Genomic DNA, 19,065 nt, shown 5'->3' on the forward strand with positions numbered 1-19,065 from the left:
GTCCCTGGGACCATCTAGGGAGAAGAGCGGAGAACGGAACCCTATCCAGAGAAGCAGTGACACCATAGATGGGGGCAGAGATGAAGATGTGGAGAAATGGAGTGGCGGGGGACTTTGGACCCAGAGAGGGAGAGGGGCTGTATGCTGACGACCAGGGTACAGGCTTGCGGGGTATACCCTTTGGTTGGTGAATGATGCATGGAAGGGATTGTAACCATGGCAATGAAACAATCAATATACAATGGGATTAATGTGAAGCTAATGTTCTCCCATGTAAACTATCACATAATTCACAATAATGCATTAAAATAATTAATTAATTAAAAAAATACCTCATACGGGAAATATAAAACCCCAAAGCAAGCCCATTGCTGTCAAGTCAATTCCAATGCACAGTGACCCTACAGAACGGAGAAGAACAGCCCCATCAGGTTTTAAGGCTGCAACATCTTTCTCCCATGGAGTGGCTGCTGGGTTCAAACTTCCAACCTTGCAACCCAAAATCTAAACCACACAGCACCACCAGGGCTCCTTATAGGAAATATACTGTTGTTGTTCTTGTTGTAGTTAAATGCCGTCGAGTCAGTTCCAACTCATAGTGACCCTACATAGGACTTCCGAAAGGCAACTGGTGAGTTTGAACTGCTGACCTTACAGTTCACAGACCAGTGCTGATCCTACAGCACTACACCACAGAGTTCTATATGGTGGTTGTTGGACGTTGAATTTCAGATCTAGAGCTGAACAAATGGATGAGACAGATAATTGGTCTCTGGGCCCATCTGCAGTCAATTCTGAGTTACAGCAACCAAAAAATTCTGAACAAATTCTCTAATGGTTCTTCAGGAGCAGTAGCCAGAAACTTATCATTTTGTTTTCACTCTTTCACCAACTAGCTATGTGCTATTGGCCCAGTCACCATATTTTATATGACTTCATTTCCTGATCTACAAAGTTAAGGGATCAGACTAGGTCCCCAAGCAGAAAACCAGTGGACATTTCTTAAATGTCAGGCGAAGCCCCTTCTGGCAGAAGGCCAGGATTCCCAGGAAGAAGGTGAGTGGCATCAGAATCAACCCTTAGTTAAAGCGAGGAAGGAAAGCAGATTGGGCAGAGAGGGAAGTTGGGTTTCCACACAATTGCAGCATATTGTCATTAGTCATGAGTCCTCATGATTCCGGCTCATGACTACCCCACAGACAACAAACAGAGACATTCGGTAGCTTTGCCCAGGTCACACAGATGCCAGCATTTTGTTGTTGTTGGTAGGTGTTGTTAGTTGGTTCCAACTCCTAGCAACCCTAATGCACAACAGAAGGAAACACTGCCCGGTCCTGTGCCAACCTCACAATCTTTGATATGTCTGAGCCCATTGCTGCAGCCACTGTCCATTCATCCTCAAGTTACCAACCACAATGTCCTCCTCTAGCAAGGGGGTCCTAACGACCATCCAAAGTGAGTCCAAGTCTCACCATCCTTCATTCTTTATCTTTTTTAAATCTGTGGATTAAAAAGCAAAGTGAAGTACACTATTTTCTCTCTTTTTTCCTTTAAGGAACATTCTGTCTGTAAAATTAAAATTCAGAGAATCCTACGAGGTGTGTGGTCTCAGGACAGCCGTTCAGAGTTGGCTCAATGCAAGGCGCCATTCTGTATCAAGTGGTCAACACGGTCTGCAACCATGGTCCTGAAAGGGTTAACTGAGCAGTGAACGCGGGAAGGTCCAACCTTCACTTCAAGTCTTCAGTTAAAGAAGGACAGGTGAAGCAGGTAAAGAAGAGAGCCGTAGATTAAAAAAACAATCATTGGATTAAGAAAACCATCTGTAGTATACTAGATATTGCTGGATGAAGTGCAGCCAGAATATTCCTTAGAAGTCAGGACGGCGAGGCTTTGTCTCTCATAGTATGGACGTGTTGTCAGGAGGGACTAGTCCCTGGAGAAGGACATCATGCTTGGTACAGTGAAGGGTCAACGAAAGAGGAAAGCCTCAATGAGATGGCTTGACACAGTAGCAGCCACAATGGACTCAAACACAACGACAATTGTGATGAAGGCACAGGACAAGGCAGGGTTTCATTCTGTTGTGTACAGGGTCACTAGGCGTTGTGTTAGGTCACAGCACCTAACAACAAAACCCTGGCATCTATGTGATCTTGGCAAAGCTACTGAATGCCTCTGGGCCTCAATTTCCTTCTCTGTAAAGTGTCCTGATATGACTTTCACCAAGTATTCCAAATTCTATTCCATATTTCATTTTTGTTAACTACATTAAAACTCAGGAATACTCTCAAAGAAAAAAAAAAGAAAAGGGGGGAAAAAAAATGAAACATCGCCAGTAGCATTCCTAGTTCATGTTCCTAAGTGTGAAGAGGAGATCCCTATGCAACAATAAATTCAAATTTCCACACTAGAGTGGACCCCAGCAATCCCAAGATTAAATTCGATTTTCAGGCAGCAGCTTGGGGATTTCGATATTAGACTGAATACAATTATTCAGTCAGTGGTATCTTTATTACCCATGGTCCCCCTTGTGAGACAATTTTCCTTATTGAAAGGAAAGTAACCCCAACCAGAGCATTTTAAAATGCTCCTTTTTCTGTTTTTATTAACCAGTATCAAAGAAATGACTAGTTGAAGTACAACCAGGGGGAGGGAATTGGTTTTTTATTGCTCACTTGATGTTGTTATGGCTTCAGGAGTGGAGAAAGACTCCCCAAGGAAATACCACCAGACTGGCTACCCAAACTGGGGAGGTCTTTAGAGAGAGATGGAAAAAAACAAGGAAACTTATTAAATACCATGGAATGAATTAGTAAGAGTGGATACAAAATACGATGTCAGAAATAAGTCATTCAAGAATAACATGGTATTTTTTCATATCTACTTTCATCCTTTTGTGTGCAACATATATTATTATCCAAATCAGACTGCAGCAATCATTCCAACCAGCCAACAGAGCAGCTGTGGATCTTTGAGAACAAAAAAAAATGAGCACAGGAATGTTTGCTAGAATCTCCATTCTAGAACATCAAAGCAAATGTCAGCCAGCCAGTCCCAGTCTCTCAAAGTAGAATCTCCTTCACCAAAAGGACCTAATGATATCCGTTCATTTGATGTGAACATCCAACACCAAAGTAAACCCTGGCCAGCTAGTCAATACGGACTTATGGCAACCCCATGTGTGACATGATAGAAATGTCCCAGAGGGTTTATGGAAGCCCATCACAAGGCCTTTCTTCTGCAACACCATTGTGGGGGGTGGGGGTGGGGGGCGTGGCTTGAGCCACCAACCATAAATTGAGTAGCCGATCTCAAGTCACTTGCACCACCTAAGAACTTAATCGGAACCACAACTTGTGTCACTGAAAAACTACAACAGAGGGTGCGTGGTGGGAGGGCTCACAGGACAATGTCCTAAATTTGATCATTTCAGATTCTTTTGTTGACCTCTCATTCAAGTCCCACCTCTCAAACTCACGTAGAGCAACACAGGGGTTTTTCAGAGAGACCCAACTTGTTCCATTCACAATTCCTTTAGTCGATTCTCCCACAAGTCTGGTTCTATAGCTGTTCCTCTAACAGATGCCAGATTATTAAAGAAACAAATGACACTTAACATTTTAACTGTACTTCCTAAGTCCCTTACAGATGGATTTGTAAGGATTTATAACTCAATCTCTGAGGAATAATGGATTAGTCTCCATTTTTAGGAAAACTTTAATAAAATATACTCTCATCTAATGCCAACATGCACTGTTTTCCTTTTTTCTTATTGACTGTTTCAACTCTGGTTTTAGTAATATGAGTAGTCGGGGATAAGGAAGACATGCATTTAAAATTATGGTGTTGGCAAAGAATACTGACTATACCATGGACCACCAGAAGAAGGAACAAATCTGTTTCGGAAGGAGTATGGATTGTCGGCTACTTAGAAGGGAGGATGGTGAGACTTTGTATCATGTGTGTTGGCATGTTGTCAGGAAGGACCAATCCCTGGAGAAGGACATCAGGGTTGCTACAGAAGGTCAATCAGGGTTGGTACACAGGATCAGGAAAAAGAAGATCTTCGAAGAGATGGAATAATCCAGTGGCTGCAACAGAGGGTCCAAACATAACAACCATGGTGAGGATGGAACACAACTGGGCAGTAGGTTTCCTTCTGTTGCACACTGGGTCGTTGTGAGTTGGAGCCAAGCGTTTGGCACCTACAACAACAACAGAACACCTACAACAACAACAACAACAACAGAAACAGAGAGCCTACTTGAAGCAATTCCAGTCACAAAAGACACAGTTACATCATAACTTCCGCTTATTTTTTTTTTTGTCAAACAAGAAAAGTAAAAACAGAAAAGTTGCTAGGAAAAAAACAGATCAATGGAGGAATTCAAAAGAATTTCATAAACCCATGTTTTTTTTTTTTTTCATCCAGACACAGAGTCCAAGAGTCCAAGGAATGATTGATCAGAGATCAAAGGTATAAAATGTTCTTTAGATGAATGATTTACTTACTTTGTCACATAAATCCCATTTCCAAGTTGATTGAAACAATATTACATTAACCATGTGACTTTAAATGAAAAATGCACAGTAGCGTGCTGTTCAATATTCATCCCAGAAAGTAGTGACATCAACAGTAAAGTAACTCGGAGAGGTTCAAAAAGTCACTGTCTTCAGCAATGATCAATAAATACTCATTTTCATTCTCCTTACATATACAAGTTAAACAACAATCATGCACACTGGTAAAAGTCAAGTTTCAAATGAAAATATTCTAAGAAGAAAATATGGGCTCAGAAACACTCCTTTTTTTCCCCCAGAATTAAATACCCAAGTCTAAAACAGGTTTATGATACTATGATGAGGTGATTCCTATGCCTTTCCAAAGTATCCCTACTACCACAGTGGTTAAACTAACCCAGATGACGAGCTATCCCAAGATAAGGACTATCCCAGGAAAAGGTAATTATGAACAAGAACATCTGCAAACAAAATTTGGACAATACTCGAAAGAAGGTACAACTTACTTTAAAAAAAATTCATTACTGGTGACGAGACATGAATTTATCACTATGAGCCTGAAAGTAAACAGCCGAATATGAAATGGAAACATCCTCAATTGCCAACCAAGAAGAAGTTCAAAAGTCAGCTGGAAAATAGATGCTTAGAGATTTCTGGGATTCTCAAGGGCCAGTATTGGAACACTGTCAGGTAAAAGGTTCAGCAATCAACAGTGCCCATTCCAGTGACATGCTCACTGAAGAGCTGAAGCCTAAACTTTGGGTTCAATCAGAGAACTGCTATCCAAGGGCACTGTTGTCTTGCATGACAATGCACGTCTACACATCTTTGTCCACATTGTTGATGCTGCAAAAACTTCATTTTCAGGTGTTAAAACATCCTCTACGTAGTCTGGATCATGCTCCATCAGAGTTCACCTGTTCAGTCTCCTGAAAGCAGACCTTCAAGGGGAAAGATTCACCTCTGATAAAGAAGTGAAGACAACAGTGCATTAGTGGCTCACATCTCAGCTTAAAATATTTTCTAATAAGTGAATATGAAAGCTTGTTCAAAGATGGGCAAATTGTACTGAAAAGCAAGGATTATTATGTCAAAAAATGATGCATTTGTCTTTTCTAAAAGTTGATTAAAAATTCAGTAGCCAGAGTGTAGATAATTTTTGACTCACCCTCGTATGTGCACCTTCCCCAGTCTTGTGGCATATGTTAGTCTGTGCTAATGAGTAATCTCAAAGGCTATACCAGGAGAAGGGTTATCCCAGCACAAAGATCATCTAAAGAGGTTATGAATGTTCTAGAGAATGAGGAAGACTGGGAGAACATGTCACCTTGACTTTGTGCTCTGTACTTGCTAAAGAATATGCTAATTCTCTCTGAGCTAAATGCTAAATTTATTATAGTCACCAAATTGCTGCCAACTTGTCACCAGATTGTTACCTAATGAGTAGCTAATTTGTTCTCTGGTCAGTCATGTGCAACTAGTTTAAAATTTTCTTCAAAAGACGTGTTTCATTTTTGTGTTTCACCTCACCTACAAACTGCTGCTCTATTTTTTTTTTTTTTTTTTAATAAGGACTTCTTGGGTCACTGCAATTCTTTGAAATGCACAAGCAAACCAAAGCTGGTAAAGACTTTTACAATAACAGAAATAACCAGAAAGCTGTGGCCATGGGCAGAGTGGTAGGGGCTTGGCCACCACAGGGAATCCAGGAACAGCTCTGACCACATGGGAGAGTGTGAGCCTCTAAATTTCCCTGTCGACTTCTAGAAAATGAGATCATCGATCTTTACCTCACTGAATGCTGTGAGGACTACATGAGTGGGTGTGTATAACATGCTCAGTCACCACCTCTCTGTTGGCCTGTCTTACTGTGCTGGCGTGCACATTGCCATGGTGCTGGGAGCTGTGCCATCAATATTTCAAATATCAGAAGGGTTTCCCATGGTGAGCAGGTTTCAGCAGAGCATCCAGACTGAGACAGATGAGGAAGAAAGGCCTGGCAATCTCCTTCCCCCCAAACAAACCATTGACAACTTTATGGATCACAACAGGACAAGACCTGAGTCACTTGCCTTGGACAGAAGGAAGGAAGGATCACTGGACGAGGACTGAACAACTGGTGTGATAGAGGGCCAGCGAGGGTGAAAGAGACCCTGGGTGACACAGATCAGCACAGCAGCCACAACATTGGACTCGAGCAAGCCCGTGACCTTGAGACTGTCACAGGCTGAGGAGGGTTTTGATCTGCTGTATGTAAGCATAGCAGTTACGAATCGGGCTGCGAACCGCAAGGTCAGCAGTTCAAAACTACCAAGTGTTCCATGGGAGAAAGATGAGGCGTTCTGCTCCCATAAAGATTTACAGCCTCAGAAACCCTGTACAGGGCTGCTATGAGTCGGAACCGACTCCACGGCACATAACAACAATGTAAAGGCTGTCAGGGTTCAAAGTCGACACCTCAGCATCGACAGACAATCTGCTGACTGCAGTACTCAGAAGAGGAAGCGCTCAACAACTGTTGTCCTATACACAACTACACGAAGCCCTGCCCAGTGACGAGCCACCCTCACAATCGTTGATGTGTTTGAGCCCCCATGTCCATCCATCTTGCTAGGGGTCCTCCTCTTTTTCACTGACCCGCCACTTTACAACTTTTGTTGTGTTGTTGTTAAGTGCCATCAAATTGGTTCCAACTCATAGTGACCCTGTACAGGGTTTCCAAGGAGCAACTGGTGGGTTTGAACCACTGGCCTTGCGGTTAGCAGTCCAGTGCTTATCCTTCAGTGCCACACAGGACTCCAACAAATGTTAGCCAGTATCACTGAAATGATTGAAAATATAATGAACTTCACTATAGCTAAGTCCACCCAAAATTCATGAATAATTACTTTTGCTCCATGAGTTGAGTTTTGTATTTTATTTTGTAAGAAAAAAGGACTTAAACACACCATTGATATGTTCTTTTCATTAGAGGTCAGGCAAGGTTCTAATTCGCACACTCCACTTCCCATCCTCAACCTTAAACGGATCTTCCTCATCCTGGATTCTGAGCTACCTCTGCCAATTCTAAGGACTGCACCTTGACCTTGGTCTTGGACTTAAGCCAGAAGTTCCTACAGCCTAACTAAAGCACTCAATTGGGCCACAAGGTTCAAGTTCACAGATAAGTAATCTTTTCCGGACTACTCCACCTTGGCCAAAAAAGGAGTTTAGGTGCAACAAGAAGGTTCATCGATAAGTATAAAAAGAAATTCCTAACATTTTTTTTCTCTACAAATTTTGATTCTCTTTCCACTGTTCCATCTGCTTGGAAAATGCAGCAAAGGAATTTACCACAGAAAGGGGTAGCAAACGAGAAGCGTTTTAATAACATTTCTACACATTGCTCAAGGCTTCTAGAGTTACAATTACGAGTCCATGCAGTGTTAACAACTGTTTTTCATTGTGTTACTGGTTCAAGAATTTAAATAGGAATTGATAGAATGAGCACATCTAATGCCCAACCTAATAGAGACTTTCGGCTCCAGAAACTGCATGCCTTCACCCATGGAATGGGAGAAATGTTGAGTAAGTATTTATATTTCATTATTGAGGAACAATTTAGAGATGGTTAATGATTACTCAGATCGGAAGGTTTAAAGTTGTATTTTTTCAGAGTATTCACTAGCATACTTTTGAACACGCTTGGTCTCAAGCTTCCATTCTCCTTTGTTGACATATGCATAGGACCATGGCTAGGAAACTGTATCTGCCTCTTTGCTTAAGCAGGACTCTGTGTATAGTACAAACAGTTAACTGCTTGATGGTCAGCTGAAAGGTTGGCTGTTTGACTCCACCCAGAGGAACCTGGAAAAACAGACTGGAATCCACTTTCAAAAGATCATAGGTTTGAAAACCCAAGGGAGCTATTCTACGCTGAACACAAGGGGTCACCATGAGTCAGAATCCACTTATCAGCCATCAGAAAAGTCTTCAGTCAAGGGAGTCACTTCTCAGGATACGTCAAACAGATTGTGAAGATTCTCTGTAACAACGAGGCAGAGTCTCTAAACAACGTAAACCACTCCTCCTCCTAGTGATCTGTGTTTTAGAGACGATGCGCATCCTCCTCTAGACATGTTGGGAACTGTGGGCGCTGTCCAGAGTGGTCGGAATTCAGAGAGTTGTCCTACTCTTAGTCCCATGTCCCCCAGCAACTCTTCCATTCACTCTCAGTAGGCTGACTTAGTTGTTATCATGTGCCTTATAGTCAGTTCAGATTCATAGAGACCTTATGCACAACAGAACGAACACTGCCCGCTCCTGCGTCATCCCCACAATTGCTTTTAGGGTTGAGCCCATTGCTGCTGCCACCGTACCAATCCATCTCATTGGAGGTCTTCCTCATTTTCACTGACCCTCCACATTACCAAGCATGATATACAATGTTCTGTTGTTATTCAGAATGATTTCATTTTCTGGTCCAATATCTGACCATTTTCTGCTGCTATTCAAAAGGTATTCAGACTAGCTCATATAAAGAAAGCAGCTTCTTCAAGAAGCTTAGAAATGCTATGTCGGCAGTTCTTCTGTGCGGTGATAAATTCAACATCAGCAGAATATTCTCCCAAATGTATGTTTTAGATAGTCTTTTGCAATCATTATGAAAAGTCAACCTTCTACTACTTACTCACGGCATCTATCTCTGTAAGGATGTGGACAGTCTTCTACAATGCTGACTCCCAGATGCACTTAAAACAACAACACAGGGTTCTCTATGGGAGCAAATTGTCAAGGCTTCTCTCCCACAGAGTTGCTCATGGCTTCTAACTGTCAACAGTTCAGTTAGCAATACAGCCCTTAACAATGGTGCCAGCGGAGCTCCTTAGAGATGTAGTAAAAGGCAAAAAGGTAGCAGTAGGAGTTACAGTCAAGCCATACTCCTTGATAAGACAGAATCTCACGTGTGAGAATGTTTGCTAGGGAACTTGGCTCAGATCATGTAGTTGAATTGGCTACTCAACGCAGGTGAAGTCTAACATCCTTTTCTGAGCTCACTCCCTTTGTAGGACTCAACTTCTTTAGGAACTCCATCCCACATTGGCACAGGCACTGTACGATAAACACTGGACTGCTAGGTTGGCAGTTAAAGCCCACTCATCACTCCTTGGAAACCCTCTACAGGGTATTATGAGTTGGAACCGACTCAACAGCTTTTGATTAGCAACAACAGTAACTAGAAAAAGTAAGAAACTAACACATTCAGACTATGGTGTTGGAGAAGAATACTAGATATGCATAAACTGACAGAAGAATGAATAAATCAAAGACATCCAAACCAAACATTCCTTAGTGGCAAGGATTAAGAGACTACTTTCAGCTCAGTTACATTGGACACATCATCAGAACAGACCCATTGTTAGAAAAGGGCAACATCATGTTTGGAAAAGTACGTCTTTGCTGTTGTCATCGAGTTGTTTCTGACTCATAGTGACCCTGTATAGGGTTTCCAAGGAGTGGCTGGTTAGTTTGAACCATCAACCTTGGGGTTCAAACTGACTTTTCGATCCAGTACTTTATCCCACAGCACCACAAACACCAACAAAAACAATCAAAAGCCTCAATGACACAATAGCAATGGAGTCACGCACCCCAGTAACCATGGAGATGGGCCATTTCCATCTAATACCCATAAGGCCACCATGAGTAGGGGCAGACTCAACAACTATCAACCACAAGACAGATTTTCCTCAGCTTAAGCCATATCTACTTGTTTCTTACACGGCTTGGTCTTTGTTCAGGCAACCTGAAACTAAGTTTTCATCACAACTATCCTCACATTGTATTGATTGAGTTATTAAATGCCTCACCTTCAATCCTTCCTTCCTTCATTCGTTCAGACAATATATTCACTTTCAATTTTATTGTACACACAGTAACATACTGCAATCCTCGAGCCATCATACAACATATGATATCTACAAGGGTGTAGCAGTAATACAGTCTGTGACTGATAGTAAAAGCTGTCCAAGAGAACATATGGGCCAAGGACAAAGGTGAACATGAATTACTCCAAAGCGACCCAAAATTCATACTGTTGCAAAGGGCAGAAACAGTTGAGACAAGGTTAGTTGAGTAGATGCCCAAGTGGAAAGAAAATTTACATCTATTTGCTCTCTTGTTTTAGACATGGAAAAACATTCTCCAAATCTCTGAAAATATCTTCTCATGGTCAGACCAAAGATGGTATTGCTAAATGCACTAATGCTTTTCTCTCAACTGAAAAGCGGAGTAAGCATTGTTTACCTTCTGATTTTCATCAGGATGGAATTATTCACTGGAGGCAACTGATGAAGATCTACTTCTAGCTCAGAATGGTGGTGACACCAGAGATCACTTTAGGCCAATGTTCATACATCTATTAATTCAGCAGCCTCCAGTACTCACAACAGGGGAGGATCAGCACTGGACCCAAAGGTCATTTGAAACACAAGGTCAATGGTTCAGACTCATCAGCTGCTCCTCGGAAGCCCTATACAGGGTCACTAGGAGTCAGCACACTCAACAACAATATATATATATATGCTTATGTATATGTATATATTCAAAGATATATATATATATACATACACGCATATATATACACATGTGGCATCGAGGGTTAATGCACTGGATTGCAAGGTCGGTTTGAGCTGCAAAATCAACATTTCAAAGTCACCAGCTGCTCCTTGGAAACCCTATACAGGGTTCCTACGATTTGGAACCAACTCAATGGCACTTAACAAGAACAACAACTATATATATACACACACGTGTGTGTGTGTGTGTGTGTGTGTGTGTGTGTGTATGTATTGTTGTTGTTGTTATGTGCCGTGGAGTCGGTTCCGACTCATAGCAACGCTGTATAGAGTTTTTCAGGCTGTAAATCTTTACAGGAACAGAAAGCCTCATCTTTCTCCCGCAGAACAGCTGGTAGTTTTGAACTGCTGACCCTTACGGTTTGCAGCCCGATTCGTAACCACTATGCTACCAGAGTGTTGGTGTTGGTGTTGTTAAGTGCCATCGAGTTGATTCTGACCCGTAGTGACCCTGTATAGGGTTTCCAAGGAGCAGCTGGTGAGCTTGAACCCACCGACCTTGCAGTTCAAATGACTTTGCAATCTGATGCATTAGCCCACAGCGCCACATCAGGAATGTATATATGGAGCTATGGTAGTGCAGTGGTTACGAATCAGGCTGCTAACCTCAGGGTCAGCAGTTCAAAACTACCAGTGGTTCTGCAGGAGAAAGTTGAGGCTTTCTGTTCCTGTAAAGATTTACAGCCTCAGAAACTCTGTTCAGGGTCGCTATGAGTCGGAACCGACTCCACAGCACACAGCCAAGCCAGACATATATACATATACATATATGGAGTCCTGGTGTGGTGCTGTAGGATAAGCACTCAACAGCAAGGGTGGTTCAAAACAACAGCACAGTTAACAACAGCACAGGACCAAGGTGGCTACTCTAATTAAAACAATATCACCTTCTCTTATATTCCCAGGTCCCCGTTGTCCACCTTCACCTGGGTGTTTCTTTTCTTAAAGAATTTAAGTCAGTTGCAGTGGAATCAGTGCCAACGTATGGCAACCCAGGTGTGTCAGATAAAACCGTGCTCCATCGAGGTTGGAAGGGCTGATTTTTCAGAAACAGCTTATTTTTATACCAATCGTATGTACGTTTGAAAATATTCTGCAAACCATGCAAGCCCCAAATGCACTAGTTCCCTGAACTCACCGGCTGCTCCTCAGAAATGCTCCACAAGGTCGCTCTGAGTCGGAACCCACTCGAGGGCACTTAAAACAGCAATACAAATGAACATAGTGTGTGTGTTTACACTGATTACAGGGAGTCCTGGTATGGCACCATAGGTTAAGCACTGACAGCTAACCACAAGATCAGCAGTTGAAACCCACCAGCCATTCAGAAGATCCTTAACAACAATGCTATCTATACAGCCACATTTTATATGAAAACATATGGCTGATTACCAGGCCTTTCTTTTGAGGTACTTTCTAAATTTTCCATTAGCAGACTGGTACATTAACATTTTGCATCACTCAGCTTCTTATGTTAATAAGGGGGTGTGTGTATGTGCATGCATGTGTGTGTGTTGACTATCCTTCTTTTCCCTCCCAAAGCAAAAGAATATAAGCTTGACCTGGAGAGGGACCCTTATCTGTTTATTGACGTACCCCAAGACTCTAGAACAGTTCCTTACACAAACTTGGAAAGAAGGCAACACATTAAAGTGTATTTATTTGTTAACTGACTGACTGACTGACTCTGGGTTAGCCTTGGGTCCTGCATTCCTCACTGTGCCTGGGAAAATGGTTGTCCTCTCTGTGCCCACCTACTGTCCCGCAGGACAGTGGCAAAGATTAAAAGCGTCTACGTCAAGTGCTCTGAATCCTGCCAGAACACAGTAAGCTTTCAGTAAACGCTGGCTACCATCTTTATTATGGCAGGATCGGTTTCTCCCGAGGTGGTGATGGATTTGTGATGATTTACATTCTCTTCCTATCTGACACTGCAGTGGAGATGTGAAAAGGGGCCCCAGGCCACTGGTAGAACAGCAGGTCAAACTCAGGTTCATCCCCCACCCCGGGCTGTGGCCTCAACAGCTTCCATTAAACAAGGTACTGGACTTCACAAAGGAGCTGATAATGGTCTACGAGCTACCGCCTAGGACCCCCGCAGGAGGAGGATAAACATAACAATGAAACCTCTGAGTAAGTCAGTGATGAGGAGGCTTAAAAACCTTAAAAGGCAGAGAGAGCAGCTCCTGGCTTCTGACTAGAGCAGAGAATTGTTTATTTGGCTTAACTGGAGTCCAAGTTAATGGTCCTAATGGCTTCGAATGGCCCCAACACATGTTGTAACTTACACTTTATAAAAGTGTAAAGAGAAGAAACGGTTCTCCATAACAGTCAACAGCACATACTAATCACTTAGACATTCACTTACATTTCTAGAAAGCCAGTGATCAAGAGTAACTTCTCTCTGCAGAGAAACCCAAGCCAGTTTAAGAGCATAGGGGTCGAGGTTGTAAATGGCACTTGCGTGTCATGAATGGTTAAGAGGAGGAAATACATTGGAAACACCCATTGTTCATATCAACCCAAACAAACAAAACCACTGTCACCAAGTGGATTCCGACTCAGAATAGCCCTATATGGGGTTTCAAAGACTATAATTCTTTAGAAGAGCAGGCAGTCTTATCTTTCTCCCAAGAAGCAGCTGGTGGGTTTGAACCTCTGAACTTTAGGTTAGCAGCCCAACTGTAACCCACAGTGCCACCAGGCTCCTTTTTACTGTCTATATTCATCTGCTCCAAAAGCCTGTCATTGTTGAGTCAACAGTGACACGTGGTGACCCGGTCAGTCTGGGGATGGGTTGGGTAGGAATTTAGGACTGACTGAATTAGGAAGGGAGGTGGGTGGGAATGAGGGAAGAAGACAGAAGTGAGATGTAGAGATGACAGAAAAGGAGATAGGTATTGACTGGCTTCATGTCAGTAAAGGAGTGCAGTGGTTCCATAGGATAAGCATTGGACCGGGAACCACAAGGTCAGTGGTTCAAGTCCACCAGTTGCACTGCTCCTCAAAGATTTTTTTTTTTTTTTAATGCTTCAGAAACCCTAGACTGGGTGGCTCTGAGTTGGACAAACTCCAGGGCACAGTTGAATGAAAGAACCAATGCCTGGTCCTGCTCTATCCTCACAATGGTTGCTGCATTAGATCCCATTGGTGCTGCCACTGTGTCGATCCATGGTCTTGGGGATCTTCCTCTTTTTCACTTACCCTAAACTTTTCCAAGCATGATGTCCTTCTCCAGAGACTGAGAGACTGGCCCCTCCAGATAATATGTCCTAAGTACAAAAGATGACGTCTACTCATCTTTGCTTGTAAGGTGCCAAGTATACCATAGCCAATTGCACTAAATCTATAAAAATAACTTAATTCTCAGACTTCTAGGAATAGAGTTAGGGTGTTTAAGGGTAGTTTTCACTTTTTTTGGAATTTGACAATTTAGATAAGATGCAATGGCACACCAAGTCCCTTCAGGCTGGTTTGCATCATTTTACAATCCAAAATAACACAGTCTAATAAGTACGCCACCCTCAATTACATACACTATACCTTAAGGTCCGCAGTTCAAATCTACCAGCTGCTCCGAGGGAGAAAGGGGAGGCTTTCTGTTTTAGTCAAGATTCACAGCCTTGAAAATCCTACACAGGACCTCTATGAGTCGGAACCAACTGGATGGCATACAACCATCACCACCAAACCCATACACCAAGGATCCCTTATGTCACAGTGGGTTAAGCATTGAGCTGCTAACAGAAAAGTCATAGGTTCACATTCACAGATGCTCCAAGAAAGAAAGATGAAGCTATCTGCTTCCATAAAGATTTACAACCTCAGGAACCATACGAGAGCAGTTCTACTCTACTCTATAGATTGCCATCAGTCCAAACTCACTGGACAGCAGTGAGCTTTTACTGGGTTTAACCTTAAACCAAACTAAACCCCAACCCATTTGCTACTGAGTCCATGCTGATTCAGAGTGACCCTATAGGACTGGGTTTCCAACACTGCAATCGGCTTTACAGAAACAGAATACAGTATGTTTCTCCCCCAGGAAGGCTGGGTGGTTCAAATTGCTGACCTCCCCATCAGCAACCAAGCACTCAACCATTGGGCAATCAAGGTTCCCTACTACAACCCTGTTGTTGTTAAGTGCAGGTTCCAACTCATAGTGACCATGGGATAGGGTTTCCAAGGAGAGGCTGGTGGTTTTGAACTGCCAACCTTGTGGTGAGCAGCCCAATGTTTATCCTCCAGTGCCATACTAGGGCTACTTAGATACAAATGTGAGAAAAAAAGGAAAAAAAAATTTTTTTTTTTTTAGTCAAGCTACTTCTGTTTCTCAGTTTACTCCTCGCCTATCCTGGAAGAATCTCAATGGTTAGAAGAGAGGTGCAGATTACTAAACACAGTGTGGCCCGGCAAATATCCCATCTTCGCATCGAGACCTCCCCAAACTTCCTATTGGTCTCCTTGAATCAGCTGAGCACAGGAGGTTTTTCCTCTAGTCTACAGTGTATCTAAATCTGATCCCAGTAAAATTTCACTTGGGCTGAAGTGAAAATGCAGAGGTAGCAGTTACGGATAACAGCTGGAGAACATTAGTTCCCTGTCTCTCCTTCTCTCTCCCAGGGGTTGAGAATTCTGCTGTTCAGACAGGAAATCGTCATATACCACACACTGTACAGGGCGAGAATGCTGGGAGAGAAGAACAAGTTGCAGAGGATTAGGAAAAGCTTGGGGGGTGGGGGGTTGCTCAAGAGGGTAGAAGTGACTCTACCTCTGGGCTGTCCAGACAGCATACCGCACACACACCTAGAATCTGCAAGCACAGACACACCGTTCACTTTCAAGCTTTTAATACAGAAGTTTCAATCTTTCCTTTTTCTCAAAATGTTCAAACATAAACTTTTAACAGTTGTTGGGAGTGGCCAAAGATACTCCAAAAAATCTTTCTTGGAATACTTTCACATTTGCTATCTGAAAAAAAAAAAAAAAAAACTTTTACATAAGTGTTTTAATGAAGATTTTTTTAAAGGGGTGGGGGATTTCTCATATACTGTAAAGAAACTGACCCTTTCTGAGTAGCCAGCTTGTGTAACTTATAAAAAAAACCCGATATAGACATGGAATTCAAAACATGATCCCAGAGAGAATGATTTAAACAAAGGTTCTTGTGGCTATAGTGTTTTAGAGCCGGCTTCAGCTGTAATCTCACATAGTTGCTGAAGTCGTCGTCAGACACAAACACAAGAGACACCCACATTCTGTGGCTACAGCTCAGTCTCTCTCCAACAGCGAGACGGATACGAGTTTCCTTAATACCACATGCCAAATAGCTATTCTGCATTCCTACCAGTTTGCTTGCGGGCCCCCGTTTGTAATCTTCTTTTTTTTTGGGGGGGGGGGAGGAGGAGGGAGGCGGACTGTAAAACTGACCCTACCTCTTCCACTTCTCTGCAGTCAAGTTCACCAAAGACAAATCGCCTGACTTCTGAACTGTGGAAAATGCCTTTGCCAGATGCATATCCAGGGCATGCTGTTTATCAATGGGGTTCAAACACTACGGTTTTATGCAAAGAGAGGGAGGAGGGGTGAGGGGGAAGCTAGCCACCCATCCATCCATCATCCTTTTAGGAGTAGGTGGAGTTTAAAGTTTCCCCCAACTTCCCACTTGACAGGCAATATTTCTGTGCAATTTCCAGCCCCACGGAACAGATGGTCCTTTGCCTGTCTTGGGCCCCGAGGGTCCAGACAAAGCCTCCGGCCACTGCTCGCCTCACCAAGCTGAGAAGTGGCCAGTTCCACGAAGCTGTATTTCTACAAGCAGTTAGCAAAAATAGGAAACGTAACTTCTCCTTCCAGAAGTTTTTTTTTTTTTTTTTTTCCTACAATGAACTGAAGCACAAAGGCCTGGGAAAGTTTTCACTGCGTTATTTTTCAAAAGCGTCTTCCGCCGGTCTGCCAAACCGTCATCGTAAACTCAGATGCCTCGGGAAGGGAAGTTGAGGCATGGGGATGTGTTCAGAAACACAGCCAAGATACAACTTGAGCAGTCCCAAAGACAAGCTAGGAAGTTGCTTCACGAACCACTCACGGTGAGGAAGCATCCTCAGGGGACCTGAGCACGCAATATGGATGGGGAAGGTGACGGCCCGCACAGGATGCCAAGGGAGGGTACGAGAACCTTTCCAGACCAAAGGGAGCGAGAGAAGGGGGAGAGGGACGCGATCCGGTAGTCGAGGACTGGCGGCCCACTCACCCTCACTGCCGTACTGCTTGCCATTGTTCGCGCCCATCCTGTCGCCGTCACGCCCGCAGCCTCCCGGGACACTCCATCGCTAGGGCGCACTGCCCGCGCGCTCCGCACAGGAAAGCCCGCCCGACGGGGCCGTTAGCTGCACATAGCCCACTCTCCGGGCAGAGCTCCGGACGGGTGACCCTGCACTCCGGGAAGAGGACGCTCAGTCCCCTCTAGCCACCCGATTCCTCCGGGCTGGCCGGGGGCTGAGGCTCCAATTAGAATCCGCGCTTTGGGCCGACGGGCGCAACGCCGCGAAGAGCCTGCGCCCCGGGGCCGCCCAGAGGCTGGCCGCGCCGCCGCCGCCGGGTCCCCATCCGCTCGCCGGGTCCCCCGGCGATGGGCTCAGCGTCACACGGGCGTCCTACTCCCCAGCTCGGTAGCCTCCTCCCGGTGCCCCAGCGCGCCCGCACCTTCCCCGGGGAGGGTGCGGCGACCACTTGTTGCGGGTGCCCGGAGCTAGCAGAGACTCTTGGCCCTGCACGGCTCGCCCGCGGGCCGGACTTTTGTTAACGCCAGGCGCCTCCTCTCGCCGCCCAGCGTCAATCACAGCTGGAGCCCCGGGGAGGAAGGCCGGCGCGGAGATGCGCGGCCTTTTAAAGGGGCAGCGCACCTTTTCTGAGCGCCTCTACGCGCCCCAACCTCTGCGTCCAGACTGCGGGGTCAAGGGCGACCAGCTCAAGGACACGGGACGTGCTGTTGTTGTCTCTGTTTTACTATTGCTCTTGCAAAGACTGAACCTCCAATTTGTAAGATGTGTTTCCAGGCGTCGATTACACTCCCTTGGGTGTGTCTTGCAACGATGGCATATTTAGATGTGTGGGCACTTAAAATCAATCTGTATCCGTGTGTGATTCTGTTTGACACATTTCAGGTAGAGATATATATGCAGGCATTCTCCTGCAGCTGCCCAAGTTTGAGGGGACTTGAGGCCGGGAATTGAGGATCCTGAGAGGAGAAATGAGGATACTTACCAGGGAGTCGCTTGAGAATCCAAAACATTCCCCGCCCCGGTGAAGGCAGTTTCCTGCCTCAGAACTTTCAACTGCTACTCAGGAAGCTCATTTCCCCTACCTTTCTGATTTCTTCTTTTTTCCTTGTGCTTGGCCTTATTCTTTGTTTAATATATTGTAACCTATTTTGAAGACTTCTGTGGTGTTCCCAGAGACCTGTTTGTGCAGTGGTTAAGCGTTCAGCTGATGATCGGAAGGTCTGGTTGAACCCCACCAACTGCTCTATGGAAGATGTGGCAATTGGCTTCATTAATGATTTATACCTTTGGGACAGTTGTAATCTGCCAAGCAAGAAAACCAATGACAGCAGTGGGGTTTGGGGGTGTTTTCTGAGGTGAGGGAAAGGGGTTGTTCCTTCCATTAAATGGAAAAAATAAATTCTTCTTTATGTCACATTCCCTTTTCCAGCAAATGTCTAATAGCGTTGCTTTTCATTAAAGACCCTGGCCTTCCCCTAACAACTTACACCAAAGGGAAGCACAGCACACTAACTCCTATAGATTTTAGATGGTTCTAATTGAATTAAACTTTTTTAAATGATACTTTTGTGTATATAAAACTCATAGCAACCTTTCACACATCTTTCTTAATTTTAAAACATTCGGTGTTCCCTTGTTCT

The 19,065-nt window shown here is 44.0% G+C and overlaps 1 protein-coding gene across 1 annotated transcript in view; it reads right to left on the reverse strand.

The window, feature by feature from the left end:
- Positions 1-17,665, reverse strand: part of FBXL7 (F-box and leucine-rich repeat protein 7) — a 585,554-nt gene extending 567,889 nt beyond the window's left edge. Inside the window, exon 1 of the mRNA XM_006876831.1 lies at positions 17,395-17,665. Within this exon, the coding sequence (XP_006876893.1) occupies positions 17,395-17,431 (37 nt within the window). The 5' untranslated portion in view covers positions 17,432-17,665. The remainder of the gene's footprint in view (positions 1-17,394) is intronic.
- Between the last annotated feature and the right edge of the window lie 1,400 nt (positions 17,666-19,065).

This window comes from Chrysochloris asiatica, unplaced genomic scaffold, assembly GCF_000296735.1.
Source record: "Chrysochloris asiatica unplaced genomic scaffold, ChrAsi1.0 scaffold00418, whole genome shotgun sequence".
NCBI lineage: Eukaryota > Metazoa > Chordata > Mammalia > Afrosoricida > Chrysochloridae > Chrysochloris > Chrysochloris asiatica.